This window comes from Macaca fascicularis, chromosome 1 (genome assembly GCF_037993035.2).
Source record: "Macaca fascicularis isolate 582-1 chromosome 1, T2T-MFA8v1.1".
NCBI classification, from domain to species: domain Eukaryota; kingdom Metazoa; phylum Chordata; class Mammalia; order Primates; family Cercopithecidae; genus Macaca; species Macaca fascicularis.
The window spans coordinates 180,521,711-180,542,539 of record NC_088375.1 but is presented as its reverse complement, the minus strand read 5'-3'; the positions used below and the strand labels follow the sequence as shown (position 1 = coordinate 180,542,539).

The window sequence follows — 20,829 nt, the reverse complement described above, 5'->3', positions numbered from 1 at the left end:
GCCATTGCACTCCAGCCTGGGCAATAGAGCAGGACTCTGTCTTGAAAGAAAAGAAAAGAAAAGAAAAGAAAAGAAAAGAAAAGAAAAGAAAAGAAAAGAAAAGAAAAGAGAAAAGAAAAGAAAAAAAAGAAAAGAAAAGAAGGGAAGGGAAGGGAGAAGAAAAGAGAAAAGAGAGAGAAAGGAAGGAAGGAAAGAAGGAAGGAAGGAAGGAAGGAAAGAAGGAAGGAAGGAAAGAAGGAAGGAAGGAAGAAGGGAGGGAAGGAAGGAGGGAAGGAGGGAGGAAGGAAAATTAGTAGTGCTTTTATTTGTACCCTGAGTTGGTAAAGCACCCATATAAGTTATAGAATGAGTCAGTTTTATCTACACTCTGCCACCAGTGACCACAACTATCCAAACTGACAAGTAACACACGTGGGAGAGTTCTTTTCTACAGCAGAATATCTTTAAAATTAATAACAGCTATTGCATATACATACACAGCATGCTACAGATTACAAAGCTCTTATCCATCTCTGCCTGCCTCTGAGCCTCATGCTAGCCCTGTGAGATAGCAGGGCAGAATGGCTGTCCCTAGGAAATGGAGGCTCAGAGAGGGACATGACCTGCCCATGGTCACCAAGTCAGCAAGTCCCCATCCCACCCCTGTTGCAGGTCCCTAAGCTGCTTCTCAGGCATGTCAGATGCCAGGTCCCTATGCTGTCTATTCAAAGCAGCATCAAGACCACGATGGCAATAACCATGAGGATTCCAGCCAGGATGCAAAGCCCCAGGAAGACGATGTCACTGGTATCCTGGGCCGCCACGGTCACTGGACCCTCCAGTGCCTCCGCCTCATCCCCGGGTGGTGCTTCCTGAAGGTGCTCCGCAGTGGCAGCATAGGGACCCAGCCAGTGAGAGCCAGACAGTAGGTGGACGGAAGCCTCCTTGCGCCGCGGCTCACAGCGGACCTCGTACTCATGGATGTCCTCCCGCCCTGCGGCCGAGAAGTCGATGTACAGCACGCTGACAATCACTGAAGTGTTGTTTCTTCTCTGTGGGGTCACAGGGTACTCGTCACACCTGAAGGAGCTTGGGCTGACCTTGTTTCCCTATATATGTGGGAGTCTCAGTACCAGGGGGGCAGAGCCCGAGGAGCCTATGTTCGAGTCCTAACTCTGAGCCTCAGTGGTCCCATCTGTAAAAGCGGTACCGTGAGGGTGAGCTGTCTGGAAGGACAATATCAGATTTGATGCCAATGTTTCTCCGGCTAATGTTCTGGGGTCATTTACCATGGTCCAGGCTCTATATTTTTAAATATCTTACTTAATTCTCACAACAACCTTCTCTTACTGGTACCATTAAAACCCCCATGTGGCCGGGTGCGGTGGCTCACGCCTGTAATCCCAGCACTTTGGGAGGCCGAGGCGGGCGGATCATGAGGTCAGGAGATCGAGACCATCTTGGCTAACACAGTGAAACCCCATGTCTACTAAAAATACAAAAAATTAGCTGGGTGTGGTGGCGGGCGCCTGTAGTCCCAGCTACTCTGGAGGCTGAGGCAGGAGAATGGCGTGAACCCGGGAGGCAGAGGTTGCAGTGAGCTGAGATCGCACCACTGCACTCCAGCCTGGGCGACAGAGCGAGACTCTGTCTCAAAAACAAAACAAAACAAAACCATGTTAAAGAGGAGGAAACTAAGGCCCCGAGATTAAATCCCTTGCCTGAGGTCACACAGCATACAAGTGATAGAGCCCATATTCTCACTCAGATCTGCCCAACTCTTAACTGTGCTCTTGGCCATCACACCTCACTCAAACAAAATAATGTAGAACCAAAGGAGGCTTTTCAAAGCATCGACCCCAATCCTCTATCCTTGGCAAATTTACAGACGTGACCACTGAGGCCTGGAAGGGTGATGACTTGCCCAGAGCTAGGTCAGAAACCAAGTCTCCTGCCTCCACATTAGGAGCTTTGACCCCGGTGCTGTGTGGCTTCCCCCTGCAGCCTTTTCTCTCGATGATATCTGCAGTAGGTATCCTGCTGTTGAGTCCCTGGCCACCCCAGGGACAGCAGCCTAGTGTTGGGAAGAGCCATCAAGGAACAAGATGTGGGAGCCTGGCACCCTGCTGCCCTCCCCACCTCGGATGAAGGAGTCGAGTGGCCCTGAGACGATGGGCCTGCAGGCCCAGGCTGGAGGGCAGCATTGTGATGGGCAGTCTGGCATGGTCAGCAGCGATGCAGAACTACTCTCCCAACCATGCCCAATCTGCCGCAGCCACTGGCTTCTTCAGGGTTTCCTAACTGTCCCCATCTAGCAAGTAGCACTTCTGAGAGGACACTTCTAAAAATCAAAGCTGCCTAGCAGAGTCACAGCAGCCATGAATAGTAGGAAGTCCCCAGCACCGAAGACTGGGTGACCCTTTTGGGATTGAACAGGTGTCACAGATCAGGAGGGTTCTTTGTGTGTGTGTGTGTGTGTGTGTGTATGTGTTGTTGTTGTTATTTATTCATTTTTTTAGAGATGGAGTCTTGCTCTGTTGCCCAGGCTGGAGTGTAGTGGCGCCATCTTGGCTCACTGCAACCTCTGCCTCCCGGGTTCAAGCAATTCTCATGCCTCAGCCTCCCAAGTAGCTGGGATTACAGGAGTGCACTGCCACACCCAGCTAATTTTTATATTTTTAGTAGAGACAAGGTTTCACCATGTTGACCAGGCTGGTCACAAATCAGTTTTATGGAATAGGTGACTTCATGTGTCTCTTCCAAGTCTGGGCTTCCAAAAGGTTCTGATTCCATGTCCCCAAAGGAGCTCCTGCTCCCATCTGAGAAGAACTTGTGCCCTGGATTTTTGGGATATAGAATCAGGACACTGGGGAAAGAAAGACTCCTGAGAGGGGAAGGGGACCCAGTGAAAGGCTAATGTTAATCTATATAACAAGGAAGGGAGGGAAAAATCAGAGAATGGGGGTGGGGGGCATCTTTTGGGGGTTTTGATGAGTGACAGATTTGACAAAGAAAAGCCACATAACATGGGGTGTTGATGGCTGTGGAGGGAGTCAAGTCTCTAATGTTTTTAAAGAGATGCACGTAAAGATTGGCATTACTTTTTATTGTCGTCAGCTGTTTGAGCTGCGTATCTTCGAAAGCAACTCTATGCAAACACTGATCCTTGAGGGTCTAGGATTTATAAGGGTTACACTAAGAATCCATGAATCTAAGGTTCTCTGATTTTATGTTTCCAAGATACTGACCCCAAGATTCCATGGTTCTGTGTTTCTGAGTTCTGGTGGTGGTTCTGTGACTATGAGACCGTGAGTGTATGTGAGCCCTTGGTTCCAGGATTTCCTGAGTCCCTGCTTCTCGGATTCTTTGTCTCCATCATTCCATGACTTTATGGAATGTGGTTCTGTCCCAAACAAAACCCCTGGGAGACTTAGGGCATGGAGTAGGGGGAGGGCAGAATACCTCGGCAGCCAGGACTGGTCCCCTACCCTCCTCCTCTTCTCAGGTCAAAAGGATGGTGACTGCCAGGAGGCTCGGACAGGCAGAGGGTGGCCTGGAGGGGCCAGAGGCATACATGTGGCTAATGTTGGGCGGCGGGGGAGGGTTTGCTGGAAAGCACATGATTTCTGCTAAGTCAGACTGCAAAGCCCCTGGATTTCAAGGCTGGGGAGTCTTTCCAACAGCAGCCACTGTTCCTTTTCTCCGTACCCCACTTCCTGACCTGTCCCTAAGCATACAAATATCTAGGGTGCTTGAGCCACTGCCCAGTGACTCTCTAAGGGCCCCGTGTCTGGGTTCACGGCCTCCAAAATACAAGGATAGTAGGGAAAATGGGCTTGGCCTTTTGTGCTGTGGAGCCCAGGGATGGATCTGGATCACCAGGTTGGGGAGGGGTGGGAGAAGCAGGGCTCCCACAGCTCTGCATATTAAAGGGGTGAGGTCTTCAGGGTCCTTGGGGAGCTCTGAAGGGAAAGGGGAGGAACAGCCAACAGGGCCCCTGTAGCAGGAGTGACCGGTAGCGTCTTTAGATTGCTGCTGAGGTTAGGCAGCAGCAGCTGGGGTTAGGAAAGAGAGCTGGGGAGAGAAAAGGAAGAGAGCTGGGAACCGGAGGGACCCCTCTCCTCTGTCTCTCCTCTTGGAGTTCTTTGCTACATTTACCCTGAGCAAATTGGTTGAGGTAAGTAAAGCCAAGAAGGGCTTAGCTCTGCATCCAGGCCTGTGTGGCCCCCAGAGCCAGGAGAAGCTGAATTTTCGGGAATGTCAGATGCCTTTCAGCAGGGTCAGAGTCCCTCCCTTGTGCCTGCCCCCTCCCCCCAGCCCCTACCTGAGACTCAGTGCCGCAGGTATCAAAGCGGGCCTGGATCCTGAAGTTGCTGCCGACCTCCTGGGCAGCACAGCTCCGGCTGCCCAGGTAGACCTTGGTCCGCTCCAGCGGGGCCAGCGCCTGCGTGGAGATCAGGATCTGGAAGTCCGTGCGGGAGCAGCTCACGTTCATGGGCACCACTGGGAACCGGAGGGAGGAGCTGGAGGACTTAGGGTCAGGCAGTCTGACCCTCACCTCCCCCACGCCCCCCACCCTCCCACAAAGGGTGGTGGATGGGGAAACTGAGGCCCAGAGTAGGAAAAGCTCTTATGGAATCCTACAGGGCACGGTAAGGGATATCTTAGACGGGTTACTCCGTTCAACTCCATCAGACTGTGAGCTCCTCAGGGAAGGCACCGAGTCTGATTCTCTCAGCGTCCTCTGGGCCCAGCACAGAGCTTGGCAAGCCCAGTGGATGCTGAGTGAATGAATGAATGTTCTTAATAATCATAAAGTTCATCTGCTAATCTCTTGGCCATGTGCCAGGCAATTCATTTAATTATTTCACAAATATATTGATGGCCTACTATGTGCAGGCCCTATTCTCAGCACCACAAATACAAAAATGAGGAAAAAACACAGCTGAAATTCTTGCCTTGTGGAGCTTACATTCTAGATGGGGGAGGGGGCAATAAAAGTAAAATACACCCACGTGTCAGAGTGCCCCGAAGGAAAATCAAGCAAAGAAGAAAGAGCAGGAGAGTAGAACGAATTGGGGAGGAGTGAGGAAGGAGAGTTTCAGTTTTAAAAAGGGTGGCAAGGGAAGCCTCACTTTCCCTCCCTACAATGAGCCCCCAGGAGGTAGATGTGACTAAACTTATTTTACAGGTTTGGAAATTGACACTCTGAGAGATGAAGTTGTTTGCAGTGGCCAACTGGGTCGACAGGATTTCAAAGTTCGGGTTTGTTCGCCCTATTCAGCAGCCCCCTGCAGCCCTCCTGGCCAGGACGGTCGCACATGACTCATAGTGTCTGCTTTGGGTGAGCATGTTTGTGTGTGCGTGTGTGTGAGTGTGTGTGTGTGTGTGCATGTGCATGCATGCAGGGGCAGGGGTGGGGGAAGAGGAAAGGAAGGCGGCTGCCTGGTGGGAGGAAAAGGAAAGAGAGCTGGCAGGGAGAGGCCTGGAACTCTCAACCCCTCTCCGGGAAATGCCTCAGACATATTTCAGCCTCTGGTGTCTGGGCAGTCAGGGATTTATGGGCCAGCCGTCTCCCACGATGATCTCGGTGGTGCTGAACTGTGTGTCACCCCCAACTGGCACTGTGGCTGCCCTCCCAGTGGGAAGGCCTCCTGCAGCCTGGGCCGCATCTGGAGCCTCGCCCAGTATGAGTGCTCCTGTCTGCCCCTGGGCCCCCACAGGGATCTGAGGGGAAGGGATGTGGGGTGGAGTTGGAGTGGGCACTCCTGCCCTGAAGCCCCTGGAACAGGAGCTGGGATGAGAGCCCCCCCTAACTTGCTCTCCTTCTCTGCAGAAGGGGCTTGTCCTAAATCACGCAGGGCTGGGAGAGGGCCTGGGAGAGTTCTGAAAATAAGATTATCAGAGGCAAAAGGAACTTTAAAGATCTTTCCGTCAATATCCTCATCTTACAGGTGGAAAACTGAGGCCCACAGAGACACAGGGCAATGCCAGCTAGCGGAGGCAGAGCCAGTGGAGCTGGGCTCTCCAGGGCTGTGCTAACAGAGCCACAGCTCTCCCAACCCAGCTTGCAGGTGGAGCCCACCGAGGCCCGAAGGGGCTGGGCCTGCCCAAGTTCATGGCTCTGCCACAATCTTGCTGTAGCTCACCATCTCCTCCATCCCTGGCCCCAACTCCCCTTGCATATGGAGCAAGGAAAGATTTTTTAAATGCTGAGCAGGCCTGAGACACCTTCCTGAAGGAAAGATGTCCTTGAATCCAGACATTGTGACCTTGTTACTTCCTTTGGCCTTCACGACCACCTGTCTAGGGCCTTCATCAACCTCTTATACAGATGCGCCCTCTTGGATGATCAGTAAATGGCAGGATTTGGACATGACCCTGGTCTCTCTGAGCTTAGCTCTGGGCTCCCCTCCCTCATGCCCCTCTCAAACAAGCAAGAAGAAGGCAGGAGAGTAAGTTCTAATCCTGGCTGTGCCGCTGACTGCCCCTGTGGTCACAATGAAGCCTTTCCCCTCTCAGCACCTCCGTTGCTATACCTGCACAATGAGGAGCTTTGCTTGGCCAGGAAGAGAGCACGATAGGTGCAGAGTGCAGACATTTCTGCACCCATAGACAAGGAAGGGTGGGAGGAGGGAAGCAATGGTGGACCCTCTTGGCTGACAAATCTACACAATAATATGGAGTCTGAGAAAGCCAAATACCAGCTCCCCAGCTTCCTCTGCAGCAAGGCAGGGCCGTCTGACTGAGTTCAAACTGTTTGGACATTTTGTAAAAGTCTTGTGAGAGGTTCTAAAGACGCTTTTGCTTTCTTGATAAAGAGTCATTTGCAGCTGGCAGTTCCCTTGTCCTCTCTAGCCTTGAACATGGATGTGATGCCTGGAGCTATGGCAGCCATCTTGCAGCTGTGAGGCTCAGAGAGTCCCAGAGATAACACTTGGAACAGTGTTGAGCCCCTGGACCAATGCAGCAGCTGCCTAGCTCCAGGCTTCTTGTTGAGTGAGGAAAAACAAGCACCATTTTTTCAATGAGTAGTTCTGAATGATACAAGCAGGGCTGGTAGGCATCCCTACGGTTATACCAATTTTTTTGCCATAAACAATATTAGCATATTTTGTCTATTTCCCCTGGATACAGGGGACCAATAACAACACAAGAGGGGCCAGGGGCCCAGGGGGAAGGAACTAGATGGGGAAGGGTGAGGACTCGTGAAGTTAGGAGCTGGGGAAGGAGGCTCTGCAATAGTGGAAACAAGCAAGAGCCATGCCGTCCAGTCTCAGGGGTCCCGAGAGTGGGCAAAGGTATAGCCAACGGAAAAGGCACTGGAGAAGACCATTCATGGGGGGCAGGACAAACTGGTAGGATGGAGGAAAGAGGCTACAAAGACTGAGGCTGCAAAGCCTCCCCTTCCCCCTCAGTGGACCCACTCCCACAGCCCAGCTGACCTCCGATGTAGGCCACGGAGAAGCCCCTGTGGGTGGTGCTGCGGTCCGTGTGCAGCAGAAGCAGAAGCTGGTTGTGGCTTGAAGTGACAGGTGGTGGCAGGTGGTGTCCACACCAATTCCCCAGCAGGGGTGCCTCCTCACTGGCCCCATCGAAGGCTGCCAGATGGTCAAAGTCACAGGTCTTGGTCAGGCTGTTGGGCTCCTCCAGGTCCAGGTCCAGGAAGAATACCTTGACCCGGTAGCCCGGGGGCAGGCGGATGGTCCAGTGGCAGCGGATGTTGTTGGGGTAGGAACTGGGGTACCGTGGGCTGGAGAAGTTGCCCCGCATGGTCATGTATACCTCCTGGCATTGTCCTGGGTGGGGCAGGGGGAGGTGGGAGGAGCAACAGTGAGGAGAGAGGAGAAGTCACCCTCTGCAGTTACCGCTTAGGCAGCAGGTGCCACAGTGGTCCTAAAAACACCAGGCAGGTTGTGGGCACCATGGCTAGCAAACCAGACAATTGATCCCAACTAGCTGAAAGTTGGGATGCTTGATCCCAAAGCTTGTTTTAAACTGCAACTTGCTGAAAGCTGGGACTTGCATTCCAACTGACAGTCCCCATCACGGGTGTAGGCCCTGTTAGGAATTCACTAATAATACACAATACCTGTCCTCAGAGTTACCTCCAAACTCCCTGGCTTGACAGATGATGTGGTTCATGCCTGGCCTTCCCCCTTTTCTCACTGCCCCATTTGGTATGTACTATGAGCATACCAAACACTCCTTGCCCTCCAGGCTTTTGCACATGCTGTTCCTTCTGCTTGGAACACCCTTCCCTTCTGCTTCCATCTAACTCCTTCAGGGTACTGCTCAATTCTCTCCTCCACGAGGTCATCCATGATTCTTACTGATGGATAGCACAGATCATAATGGCTTGCATTGTCTGTTTCCTTATAATCTCTCTAACTAGACTATAAACTTCCCATGACTTCATCCATTCATTTGTACAAATACTCAGTATCTACTATGTGCCAGGTGCAAAGATAAGCCCATAAGGGACTCAGTCAGACAGGGGAGATTGACATGCAAACCACATACAGAAGAGACAAATGTTAGATCATAGTGTAAAAAACTTCTATAAGGAGTTGAAAAAGGGATCAATTCTGGTAAAACAGGAAGTCTTCGCAGAGGTGACATGCTTATGTCTTGGCATTGGCCAAGGGTATGCTAGAGCACTCCAGGCAGAGACAGTGCAGAAAGCCCAAGGCCGCTGGGGGGCAGAAAGGTGTGATCCCTGCAAGTGTAATGGGAAGATGGGAACCCAGTAGGCACAGGAGGATTCGGGGTGGAGCTCCAGCCCCTCCTACCTGAGAAGTAGTAGGCCTTGAAGCCACGGCCTCCGATGTTGAAGTCGGACTTGAAAATCACCTGCAGTTCGTGGCCCAGAGACACGAGGGTGGGGGGCCTGGTGCTGCCACAGTAGTGGTGCCCACGGGTGGGGCCAGGACCCCCAAGCACAGCCACATAGTCATAGGTGCACTCCTCATTGCCTTCCACTTGGAAGTCCACGAACACCAGCTTGACACTGGCAGGGCCAGCGGCCCGGATCACCCAGTGGCACTCCATGCTGTTGGGGTAGTTGTTGGGGTACTCAGGGCTGGTGAGGACCCCCGACAGGCCAGTCAGGACGCCGCCACACACATCTGCAAGGGAGCCCACTTAAGCTGACCTTTCTTTCTCCTTGTGATTCCCAATTTCCTCCCTTGAGAACCAGACACCCCAACATGCTACCCCCAGAGGTATCTTATGAGGGTCTCATTACCATCCACTGAGCACCTGCTACCCAAGTAGCAAGTGTAGCACGTGCACAGGCCTGGCACTTGGCACCTAGGCTGCCTGTTCAAATCCTCAGACTAGCCCCACAAGGACTGTGCTGCAGTTTCTCTGATTTTATAATTAAGAAAAGGGAGGCAAAGAGAAGTTCAGTAGCTTACTTGAGTTTATCCCAGGCAGACCCTGAGATAAGGATTTGAGTGCAAGGAGTTTGCTTGGGAGATCCAGGGGCCCCCAGGTGGGGAGGGAGGGAGTGGACACAGAAGGGGAGGTGTGTTCAAGCCAACTGCTGACCTGCAGGGGAACTCTGGGGACAGGGTAAAGCACACACTTCAGAGTTCTGTCAATCTAGGAGCAAGGGAGCTGCGGTATTTATATGCCAACTCCCCAGAGTACAGGCGGAGGGCTGCTGTGGGCTGGGAGTGACCTACTGAGACTTCAGAAAAAACCCTCCAACAAAGAACTGTGGAGGCTGGCAGAAGCACATTGAAGTGGCAGGGCCCAAGAAACATGGTCAGGCCCCTGAGAGCAGTCACCCGACTGGTAACTGAGAAAGTAGGATTTGAACCCAGGAAGACTTACTGTGGACCCTGTGCACTTGACCCTTGTGACCTTCACTATCCACTCCTATGAGGCACAGTGGGGCACAGAGGCTGGGGTGCCTGAGCTCAGGAATGTAATCAAACCTCCCTAACAGATGAGGAAACCGAGACTTAGAGAGAGGACCTGATGAAGTAGAGCTTGGTTTGACATCTGAAGACAAGTAGTCTCCCATCTCTGCCTTTTATTAGCTGTGTGACTCTGGGGAAGTAACCCCGCCTCTCTGAGCCTCATTGGAACATTAGAAATCATAAGACTGAACCAGCTTGATCCACTGGGCTCAGACTTGAGCAGGGTCAGAATATGCTGCTGGAAACTCTCAGGAAGCCAGCTTGGCCAGTACAACACACAGCAAGTGTGGGTGAATGCTGGGACTTGCCGGAGGTCACCAGCAGGGAGGGCACATGTGGGATGTGTTTCCTGAGACTCCAGCGTCTCACCCTATGGCACGGCTGTGTGACCAGGGCTCTGGATGGGGCGTCTGAGCACTTGGCGTCTTTTCCCAGTGCTGGCCCAGCCGTGTGACTTTATGAAGGCCCTCTCAGGTACTCAGATTTTGTGAAATGAGAGGGCAGGTTTAGATAGCCTGTGAGATCCCTTCCAACACTAACAACCTTGGCAGAAACTTCCAAACTGTTCCCTGGGGCTCCCCAGCAGCCCCCTGGAGCACCTGCTGGCAGCTGGTGCAAATTTCATTCTTATGCTGTATTTCAAGCTCTCTTTTAATGTAATGAAAAGATAGCACCCACAGTTTTTAATGTCTTTAATAAGATATTAAAATTTAAATATTCTACATTTAAAAATTTAACTCATTGGAGGTCATCCATATTTATTTGTGTTTTTAATGATTGGCTTATAAGAAGTTAAAATATGAATTTACAGGCTGGGCATGGTGGCTCACGCCTGTAATCCCAGCACTTTGGGAGGCCGAGATGGGCGGATCACGAGGTCAGGAGATCGAGACCATCCTGGCTAACATGGTGAAACCCCGTCTCTACTAAAAAATACAAAAATCTAGCCGGGCGAGGTGGCGGGTGCCTGTAGTCCTAGCTACTCGGGAGGCTGAGGCAGGAGAATGGCATGAACCCGGGAGGCGGAGCTTGCAGTGAGCTGAGATAGCGCCACTGCGCTCCAGCCTGGGCGACAGAGCGAGACTCCGTCTCAAAAAAAAAAAAAAAAATTGTTGGGAAATGTGGCTGATGGTATTATGACTTTGATATCCTAACATTCTACAAATCTAAGGGTCTAAAATTCCAAAACTATTATTAGATCAGCCTATGGTTCTTGTGTTGTGGCATTCTACAATTCTATCCTTCTAAATGCAGCAGTGACTGGGGTCCCACCTGAGTCCCCTGGGATTGCTGTTGGTGGACCCTGGGGACCAGTAGCCTCTGTGGGTGTCTACTGTTTGAGCTAACACCAACAAGGCCTTGATTCTGGCATTGGGAAGAAGCAGGAGGTTTGAGCCTTTGCACAGAACCTGGGGACAAGGATGAGTGAGTCAAAGAGAACAAGAAGAGCAAGGCCTCCTCTCCCCTCACTAGAGTGAGAGGCAAGTGTCAAGCCTGGTTGAAGGAGGGAGGGGTTAGGGACACATGATATAAGAGTCACCAGCTCCACCCAGACCCTACTGCGGGAACTCAGGCAAGGATTCCCAAGCTGTGAAGTGGTGGGATGCCGCAGAAGGTGGCAACAGCAGTGGTGTCCCCTCCTGTGGCCTTATGCCATGATAGAGGACAAGAAGGACAAGGGTAGTAGAGCGTGACAGCCTCATTCCTGAGCACAGTGCGACCCTCTGAGGACTCCGGGAGAAATGGAAGGAGGCATGGGGAGCATTGCCATGAAGGTGGGAACCCCAGCTACCAGGATTACCAGCATGGTCATGAACGGTGAGGCGGCTGCTTTTGCCTTATAAACTATGCATGAGAGCTGGGTCGTGCAGGATACAGAGCAGCCTATGTGCCAAGATGATGAGACCCTGCAGGTCTCACCTGAGACCTGCTGCTATCTTCCCACCTCCACCCCAGAACCAGCTCTTCCACTGCCAAATCCCCCCTTGAACTCCTGGGCTCAAGTCATCCTCCCACTTTGGCTTGCCAAAGCACCAGGATTACAGGTGTGAGCCACTGCACCAGGTCCCTAAGGCCCCCCGTTAACCTTTCTGGTAGCCCGCAGAAAAGCCATGGCTGGCCACGTGCTTGTCCGAGTGGAAGACGACAGACATGACATGCCAGGACGAGGTGAAGGGCGGCGGGGGCACCTTGCCGCAGAACCTCCCCAGCAGGTTGCCCTTGTCTGGTGAGGCTCCATTGTAGATCTCCAGGAAGTCGAAGCTGCAGGTGTCATGGTACTCCAGGTCAAAGGCATGGAAGGTGAGCAGCACCGAGGAGCCCTCAGCCACCACGATCAGCCAGCTGCACTCTGTGTTGTAGGGGTACAGTCTAGGGAAGTTGGGACTGGAGAAGTTTCCAGAAGGTGCTGAGAGCACACCCCCACATTTGACACCTGGGGCAAGAGAGAAGGATGGCTGAGACTCCATGCTGGAGTCTTGGGTACATGTGGTAAGGGCAGTGGGCCCAGCTACAAAGCTGGATTCTTGGGATGGAATGAGGGAACACAAGGCCATGTGTTTATTTGCTCATTCATCTGCTTATTCTTCAGATGCTGATCAAGCATGCTGGTATGCATTCCACAAATACTGTTTCAGTGCTAGGCATTGTTCTAGGTGCTGGGGTCACGGCAGATACAAAACAGACAAAACCCCTAACCTCATGGAGCCTACATTCTGGCAGGGAAGACAGACAATAAACATAGCAGGGAAAATACAGAGTTTATGGGGCCAGGTGCAGTGGCTCACGCCTGTAATCCCAGCACTTTGGGAGGCCAAGGTGGGCAGATCACAAGGTCAGGAGTTCGAGACCAGCCTGGCCAACATAGTGAAATCCTGTCTCTACTAAAAATACAAAAATTAGCTAGGCATGGTGGTGCACACTTGTAGTCCCAGTACGTGGGAGGCTGAGGCAGGAGAATTGCTTGCACCCCCAAGACGGAGGTTGCAGTGAGTGGAGATCATGCCACTGCACTCCAGCCTGGGCGACAGAGGGAGACTCTGTCTCAAAAATATATATATATATATATGTGTGTGTGTGTGTGTGTATATATATTTTTTTTTATGACACAGTGAGAAGCTATGGAGAAGAAAGCAAGCCAGGAAAAGAGACAGGAAGTGTCAGGCAGGGCCTCAGAATGTTAGTTAAAACATTATGCAGTAGGGAATTTAAGTTAATTATTAAAACATTATTTTGAAATTAATAATAATAACCCCGCAAGTGAAAATATGCACAGTCTACTACAATGTTAAAAGTATATTTTTATATGCACAGATTTGCTTGTGTTTAACAAAAGAAAACAATGGAAAGAAACCAATAAGAATAATTCTCTGTCAGGGGAAGTAGTAAAAAGAGGGGAGGAAGCAGGCATGATGGCTGGATCTCCTTAAATGTGCCCTGTTTCATAATTTTCACTTTGTAAGCACAAAAAATATTTTATATAATTTTAAGAGATCAAAAAAAAGTTAAGGAACCCCTAAATATCCCATACTGAAACAAATAAACTGAATCTTACCAACTTGGAGGCACAGTCACATGGGGAAAAATGATTTCAAATGACTTTGAAAGACAGTATTTTGACCACACAGTCCTAGTGAGATATATCTCAAGGACAAAATGAACCGCAACAACATCTTAAACTATATTCAGTAAACTTACTATTAGTAATAATATTAAATATCATTTTATAATTATTATATATTAGAGCAAATAAGTAAGTTAATGTCAATAGAAAACAATATTTTCAGTGTAAGAGTGAAAAGTATAATTTTTTTTTCTTTAGACGGAGTCTGGCTCTGTAGTGCAGGCTGGAGTGCAGTGGCATGATGTCAGCTCACTGCAACCTCTGCTTTCCAGGTTCAAGCAATTCTCATGCCTCAGTCTCCCAAGTAGCTGGGATTATAGGTGCCCATCACCACGCCCAGCTAATATTTGTATTTTTAGTAGAGACAGGGTTTCACCATGTTGGGCAGGCTGGTCTCAAACTCCTGACCTCAGGTGGTCCACTGGCCTCGGCCTCCCAAAGTGCAGGATTACAGGCATGAGTCACCGCGCCCAGACTGATAGATATAAATTTAAAATAGTAAGTAAAACTCTTGTGATCCTTAATTTGAATTGAAAGTATCAGTGTGAACTTGATTTATTTTTATATTTTAAAAATTTATTTCCTAGTTCTGTTTACCAAGAAGGCCTAGAATCCAGCAGCATTTTACACCTCTAGGCTTTCGATTAGGATTCTTATGTTCAGCTAAAATGAACATGGCTCTTTAGAACAATGTCTGGTACCAGGTTTAATACAGGAACTACACAAAATATGCTTGGTTATCTTGCTATGCTAAACAGCAAAGAAGCTATCAAAGACTGCTGAGATTGTGTCAAAAGACACAGAAACCTGGCCAGTCACAGTGGCTCACGCCTGTAATCCCAGCACTTTGGGAGATTGAGGTGGGCCAATTGCTTGAGCTCACCAGTTTGAGACCAGCCTGGGCAACATGGTGAAACCCTGTCTCTACTAAAAATACAAAAATGAGCTGGGTGTGGTGGCACACGCCTGTAATCCCAGCTTCTCAGGAGGCTGAGACATGAGAATCACTTGAACCCGGCAGGTGGAGTTTGCAGTGAGCTGAGATTGTGCCACCGCACTCCAGCCTGGGTGACAGAGCAAGACTCCATCTGAAAAAAAAAAAAAAAAAAAAAGACACAGAAACCTACTTGAAGTGGCTTCCACTGGCTAAAGAAGGTACAATTTGAGCATCAAAAGAGAGTAATGCTTGCAGTGGATTGAAACATATACATAAAAACAATAATTCACAATGTAACTCAAAAGAAATTAAAATGAGGCCGGGCGCGGTGGCTCAAGCCTGTAATCCCTGCACTTTGGGAGGCCGAGATGGGCGGATCACGAGGTCAGGAGATCGAGACCATCCTGGTTAACACGGTGAAACCCCGTCTCTACTAAAAAATACAAAAAAACTCGCCGGGCGTTGGCGGGTGCCTGTAGTCCCAGCTACTCGGGAGGCTGAGGCAGGAGAATGGCGTAAACCCGGGAGGCGGAGCTTGCAGTGAGCCGAGATCCAGCCACTGCACCCCAGCCTGGGCGACAGAGCGAGACTGCGTCTCAAAAAAAAAAAAAGAAATTAAAATGAAACTCATTGGTGTATTTTAGAGGTTGCTAGGCACTAACTTATTTATCAATTTTTTAAAGGAAATTGATAAATAGAAATTTAACATCTGCTTGGCCTTTCCTATATGGACTGTATTTCTGGACAACTAAATAGATGGTGAGGGAAAACTTTTTATTTTTATTTATTTATTTTTTAAGACTGAGTCTCGCTGTTGTCAGCTCAGGCTGGAGTGCAATGGCACGATCTTGGCTCACTGCAACCTCCACCTCCTGGGTTCCAGCAATTCTCCTGCCTCAGCCTCCTGAGTAGCTGAGATTACAGGCACCTGCCACCCCCCAGCTAATTTTTGTAGTTTTAGTACAGACACGGTTACTATATTGGCCAGGCTGGTATCGAACTCCTGACCTCAAGTGATCCACCCACCTGGGCCTCTCAAAGTGCTATGATTACAGGCGTGAGCCACCGCGCCTGGCCAGGAAAACTTATTTATGGAAGACCTCAGAAAGAATAACAACACTAGGAAAACATAATTTTGGCTGGCCATGATTGCTCAGACTTGTAATCCCAGCAATTTGGGAGGGCAAAGCAAGAGGATCACTTGAGTCCAGGAGTTTGAGACCAGCCTGGGCAACATAGTAAGACCTCCATCTCTACAGAAAAAATTTAAAAATTAGCCATGCATGGTGGTGCATGTAGCAAATAGACCAGGCTAACAAACCCTGAACCCACTGATGTATCTAACACTGGCCAGTAAATATCTTCTTGAAAAAAAATCAAGAAATATGAATCTCAGGAAGTCTCTGCTTCTGTCTACAGTTGGAGTAAATATGGAAGCTAGCGGGACATTTTAAGTAATTCCATGAGGATACCTTTGGCAAGTCCAGAATGTGGGAAGTTCTATAAGATAAATGACGCTGGGGCTTCAACAATAAATGATAAAGGGGAGAAGGAGGAACAACTGGTATATTAAAAGAGTCAAGGCTGGGTGCCATGGCTCACACCTGTAATCCCAGCACTTTGGGAGGCCGAGGCAGAAAGATCACTTGAGGCCAGGAGTTTGAGACCAGCCTGAGCAACATAGTGAGACCTTGTCTGTGCAAATAATAATACTTTTATAAAAATTTAAAAGCCAAATATCAACCAAATGCAATGGATGGACCTTGTTTGGATTCTGATTTGAACAAATGAATTATAAAATATATGTATATATATTTATATATAATATATTATATATATTTTATATATATATTTTTTGGCCAATAACTGGGGAAAACTGAACATGAATTGAGTTAGCACATAAATTAAGGAATGAAGCCGGGAGTGGTGGAGTGCTCCTGTGGTCCCAGGTTCTCAAGAGGCTGAGGCAGGAGGACCACTTGAGCCCAGGAGTTCGAGGCTGCAGTGAGCTATGACCACAGCACTGCACTGCAGCCTGGGTGACAGAGAGAGACCTTGTCTCTAAAATTTCTTTTTTTTAAATTAAGGACTTATTATACCATGATAAAGGTATTGAGGTTACATATAGTTTTAAGTGTTTCTCTGTTAGAGACATATTCTGACATATTTATGGGTGAAATAATAGGCATCTGAGATAGGCTTTAGATTTCTCCACACCTCCCAGAATGGGGCTGGGATGAGATAGAAGAAACAAGAAAGGCAGAACATTGATAATTATTGAAGATAATTGATGGGGACATAGGGATTCACTGTATGATTTTCTGTGCTTTGGGTGTGTTTGAAATTTTTCATAATTAAAAGTTAACAAAACAGCCAGCACATCCCTGGTCACCTTCTCAGCGAGGCCTTCCCTAACCACCCTATTTACACCTGAAACCCTCTCCCCAGCTCATGCTCCTTCTCTCTCTTTAGTGCCATATGCTTCTCCATAGAATTCATCATGATCTAACATACTATTTATTTTACTTATTGATTTGGTTCAGTATCCTGCCACAAAAATGTAAGCTCTATGAGCTCAAGGATTTCTGTCCCTCTCCCTGTTATATTGCAAGCACCTGGAGCAGTACCTGGCACAAAGCTGGTGTTCAGTGTATATTTGCTGAATGAATGAGTGAGTGAATGATCTTATATAACCCTCACAACAGCCCCATGAACTAGGCAGGGCAGGTGCTACTGACTCATTTTACAGATGAGAAAACTGAGCCCCGGAAAGGGACGTTACTTGCTGTAGTGGACATCTATTGCTTTGGGTCTGCTCAATACCTCTTCCTCTGCCTCTTGCAACAATAGTCCCCTCTTTTAGACACTGCTCCCCTCCTTGCCTCCACATGGTAACCCTCCTTCCTCTTCCTTGCCCCAGGAGTGGATAGCTGGCTCTAGCTGGGGAGTCCTAGGGCTCCCACCACCACCACAGTGACTGGCCCGCGGGGTGGGCATGTGCTCCAGGCTGGGCCAGAGTTCTGCTCATAATGCCCACATAGGGATTCTTCCCTTTCTGGTCCCTTGACTGGGAGGGGGAGCCCTGGGGGTGGAACAAGGTCCATACATTGCATTTGGTCGGTATTTGACTCTTTTAAATTTTTTAAAAAATTATTATTGGCCAGGCGTGGTGGTTCACGCCTGTAATCCCAGCCCTTTGGGAGGCCAAGGCAGGTGGATCACCTGAGGTCAGGAGTTCGAGACCAGCCTGGCCAATGTGGTGAAACCCCGTCTCTACTAAAAATACAAAATTAGCCGGGTGTTGTGGTGCACTCCTGTAATCCCAGCTACTCAGGAGGCTGAGACAGGAGAATCGTTTGAACCCAGGAGGCAGAGGCTGCACTGAGCCGACTGCACTCCACTGCACTCTAGCCTGGGTGAGACAGAGTGAGACTTCGTTTCAAAAAATATATATATTTTTTAATTATTTATGCTCAGGGCTTAAGGAAAAACCCCCTCTGTGAACCGGAAGAGCCATGTGAAAAGTGGAAGTGGCCCTGGAGCCCAGAGGCCCTGGCTGTGGCATCCCTGAGCCCAGCTCGGCTACCTCCTGCCTCCCTGGTTACAGAGCCAATGTATTCTTCTTTTTGCTTAAACTCATTCACGTTGAGTTTCTGTCACTTGCAACCAAAAGCATCCTGAAGAATATACTTAACTAAATCCCCGTAAGAGAAGACACACTCGCTAAACATGTGCCCTGTACCAGGCCTGTGCTGATTCAAAATGGGCCCCTCCGTGGGAAGCTCACCATGGGGTCGGGCAGGGGGAGTCAGGGAAATAAGACAAAACACACAGCGTGATTGCACTGTGGCCACAAAAGGGCTCTGGGGCCCGGGGAGAGGAAATCCAATCTTCCTGGGGCCAGCAGTATCAAGGAGGGGCAAGATTCCAAGAGCGGGTGATATTTGAGTTTGTCTAGGTAGAATGAGTTTCATCAGTTGGAGAAGATTTGCAGAGAGGGAATGGCATGGACAAAGGCTCAGACACACGTGCACTTAGCCTCTGTGAGCCGTGAAATGGGGACAGTGGTGCCTCCCTTGCTGGGTGACTGTGAGTGCTGATGAGCTAAAGGCTGTGTGAGGGCCACACAGATGCACATTATTGGCTCTCTGCCTGGATCTTGGAGTGGGACAGGGCGGAATGGCATCTAATTCATACCTTTATGGCAAAAGGACAAAGAGATATTCTGTCCAATGCCTGTTGTTGTCCTTCCCCCAGCCCTACCCACAGGACAGGGAAAGACACCAGAGCATCAGAGAAATGCTTACAGCCCAGGTGGCTCCAGTCATCAGCATAAGCAGAGGCCTTGTCCACTAGGACCCAGCCAGGCACACTGATGCCCAGGGTTACCCCAAGGCCCCTTAAGCCCCAGTGGCTGGAAAATAGGAACAGCTAGCTCCTCCCACCACCCAGGCATGGGTTGAGACACTTGGGTGCCCATCCCATCTCTGTCAGTGACTGGGTAACTGGCAAGGTACAATTCCTCCCTGAGCCCCACTTGAGCCTTGCAGAAGGGTGAAATGATACCACCCCAGCTTCACAGACAGGTAAACAACGCTTGAAAAGCCAGAGCAGCTCAAAGCCACTGGGCACCACAGTGCAGGCAGAGGGTTCCAGGAGCCCCAGTGAAGGCGAGTGTGAGGTTGATGGAGGATGTGGAAGGCCATGCAGGGAGTGGTATTTGATCTGATCTTGAAGGGTGAGCCAGATGTTCTCAGGTGGAAAAAGGGAAAAGAGATTTTCCAGACAGAGGGGACAGCAGGACTTAAGATCCCTCAGGGTGAAGCAGAAGGGGTTGTAATTCCCCTGTCAGAGCATGGGATGCCCAAGGAATGCAGGAAACTGAGGCTCAATATGATATGGAAGTTGGAGCCCACACTCAGAGGGCACTGAACACCATAAGAAGGAACTTTGATTTCACTTGCTTGGCAGTGGGATGGACAGCAGGGTCTCAGGAGGAGAATAAAGACTCTTCAGCAATAGTCTGGGTGCGGTGGCTCATGCCTGTAATCCCAGCACTTTGGGAGGCCGAGGCAGGCGGATCATCTGAGGTCAGGAGTTCGAGATCAGCGTGACCAACATGGTGAAACCCCGTCTCTACTAAAAATACAAAAATTAGCCAGTTGTGGTGGCACACGCCTGTAATCCCAGCTACTCGGGAGGCTGAGACAGGAGAATTGTTTGAACCCAGGAGGTGGAGGTTGCTGTGAGCGGAGATTGGGCCACTGTACTCCAGTGTGGGCGACAGAGCAAGACTCTGTCTCAAAAAACAAACAAACAAACAACAAAAAAAAACCTCTTTAGCAATAAACCTTTAATAGTTTTTGGAGCCATTCCCTTCAACCTTGGTGACCATGTAGTCTTGGACAGATTACTTAATATCTCTAGCCCTCAGTTTCTTCATCTGGAAAATGGGGGACTAACATCCACCCTGAAGTTTGTTGTGCATATTAAATGCAACCTACATGTGAAACATCCAACACATGGCAGACACTCAATAAATATTGTCTTCCCCCCATCTCAGGAACAAATACATTCTCAACTCAGCCACGTCCCCTAAAAGGACCTCCTGCTTTCTGGCTTCCCATGTAGAAACTTCTTGAGCCCCTGGCTGCTGCCTGCCCACCTCCTTCCCCTCCCAGTTTGTGTCTGTCCCAAGAGTGCCTACCTTCCATGGCTTGGGCCCAGGGCCCTGGGCCCAGCAGTGCCACTGCCAGCAGCAGGCAAGCCCCCCGCTCTGCCAGCATCTCCTCACCAGGGGCCCCCACAGGTCTGCCGAGCTCAGGTAGGCCAGGATCTGAGGGTCCGGAGCAGGGGAGAGAGGTGAGGCTGAAAGGGCCTCCAAGTTAATGATGGCATGAATAATTCACTGGCCCCTAGAATTAGTAAGCTGATCCCCGGGTACTTCCTTCACTCACTGTCAAGTGACGGATCTGGTGTCACCAGGTTTACACGTTCTGAGATCTGCACCGACCACAGTATATCAGGAAGGGAAGAAACTCGGGCATGGAAGGAAAGTGGGTGGTGGAGAAAGGGCATAACTTTTGGGGCCAGGTAGATCTGGGATCAATCCCAGTTCAGCCTGTAACTTGCCAGGTCACCTTGGACAAGTCATTTAACTCCCCTGGTCTGGGTCTTCTCATCCATCCAGCAGGGCTGTTCAGCTCTGACCCAGGGGCTGTTGTGAAAATGAAAGGAGATGGTACTTGCTAAAGCACAGAGTAGGTGCTTGCTACAGGTTCTTCCCACCCCGCCTCCTGAGGGAGCTGAAAGGAGCCTGTATTTAGTGGGACACGCGGGACAACTTCCTTCAGACATGCGGA

General features: G+C 49.8%; 1 protein-coding gene across 1 annotated transcript; it reads right to left on the bottom strand.

Annotated features, from left to right (window-relative positions):
* Positions 1-122: 122 nt before the first annotated feature.
* CDCP2 (CUB domain containing protein 2) lies at positions 123-20,508 on the bottom strand. The gene is made up of 6 exons (XM_015453229.3): positions 20,175-20,508; positions 11,995-12,342; positions 8,772-9,107; positions 7,425-7,778; positions 4,304-4,482; positions 123-1,031 (listed from the first exon to the last, which is right to left on the bottom strand). The coding sequence occupies exons 1-6, from the start codon at positions 20,251-20,253 to the stop codon at positions 705-707; spliced, it is 1,623 nt and encodes a 540-aa protein (XP_015308715.3). The 5' UTR covers positions 20,254-20,508; the 3' UTR covers positions 123-704.
* Positions 20,509-20,829: the final 321 nt, after the last annotated feature.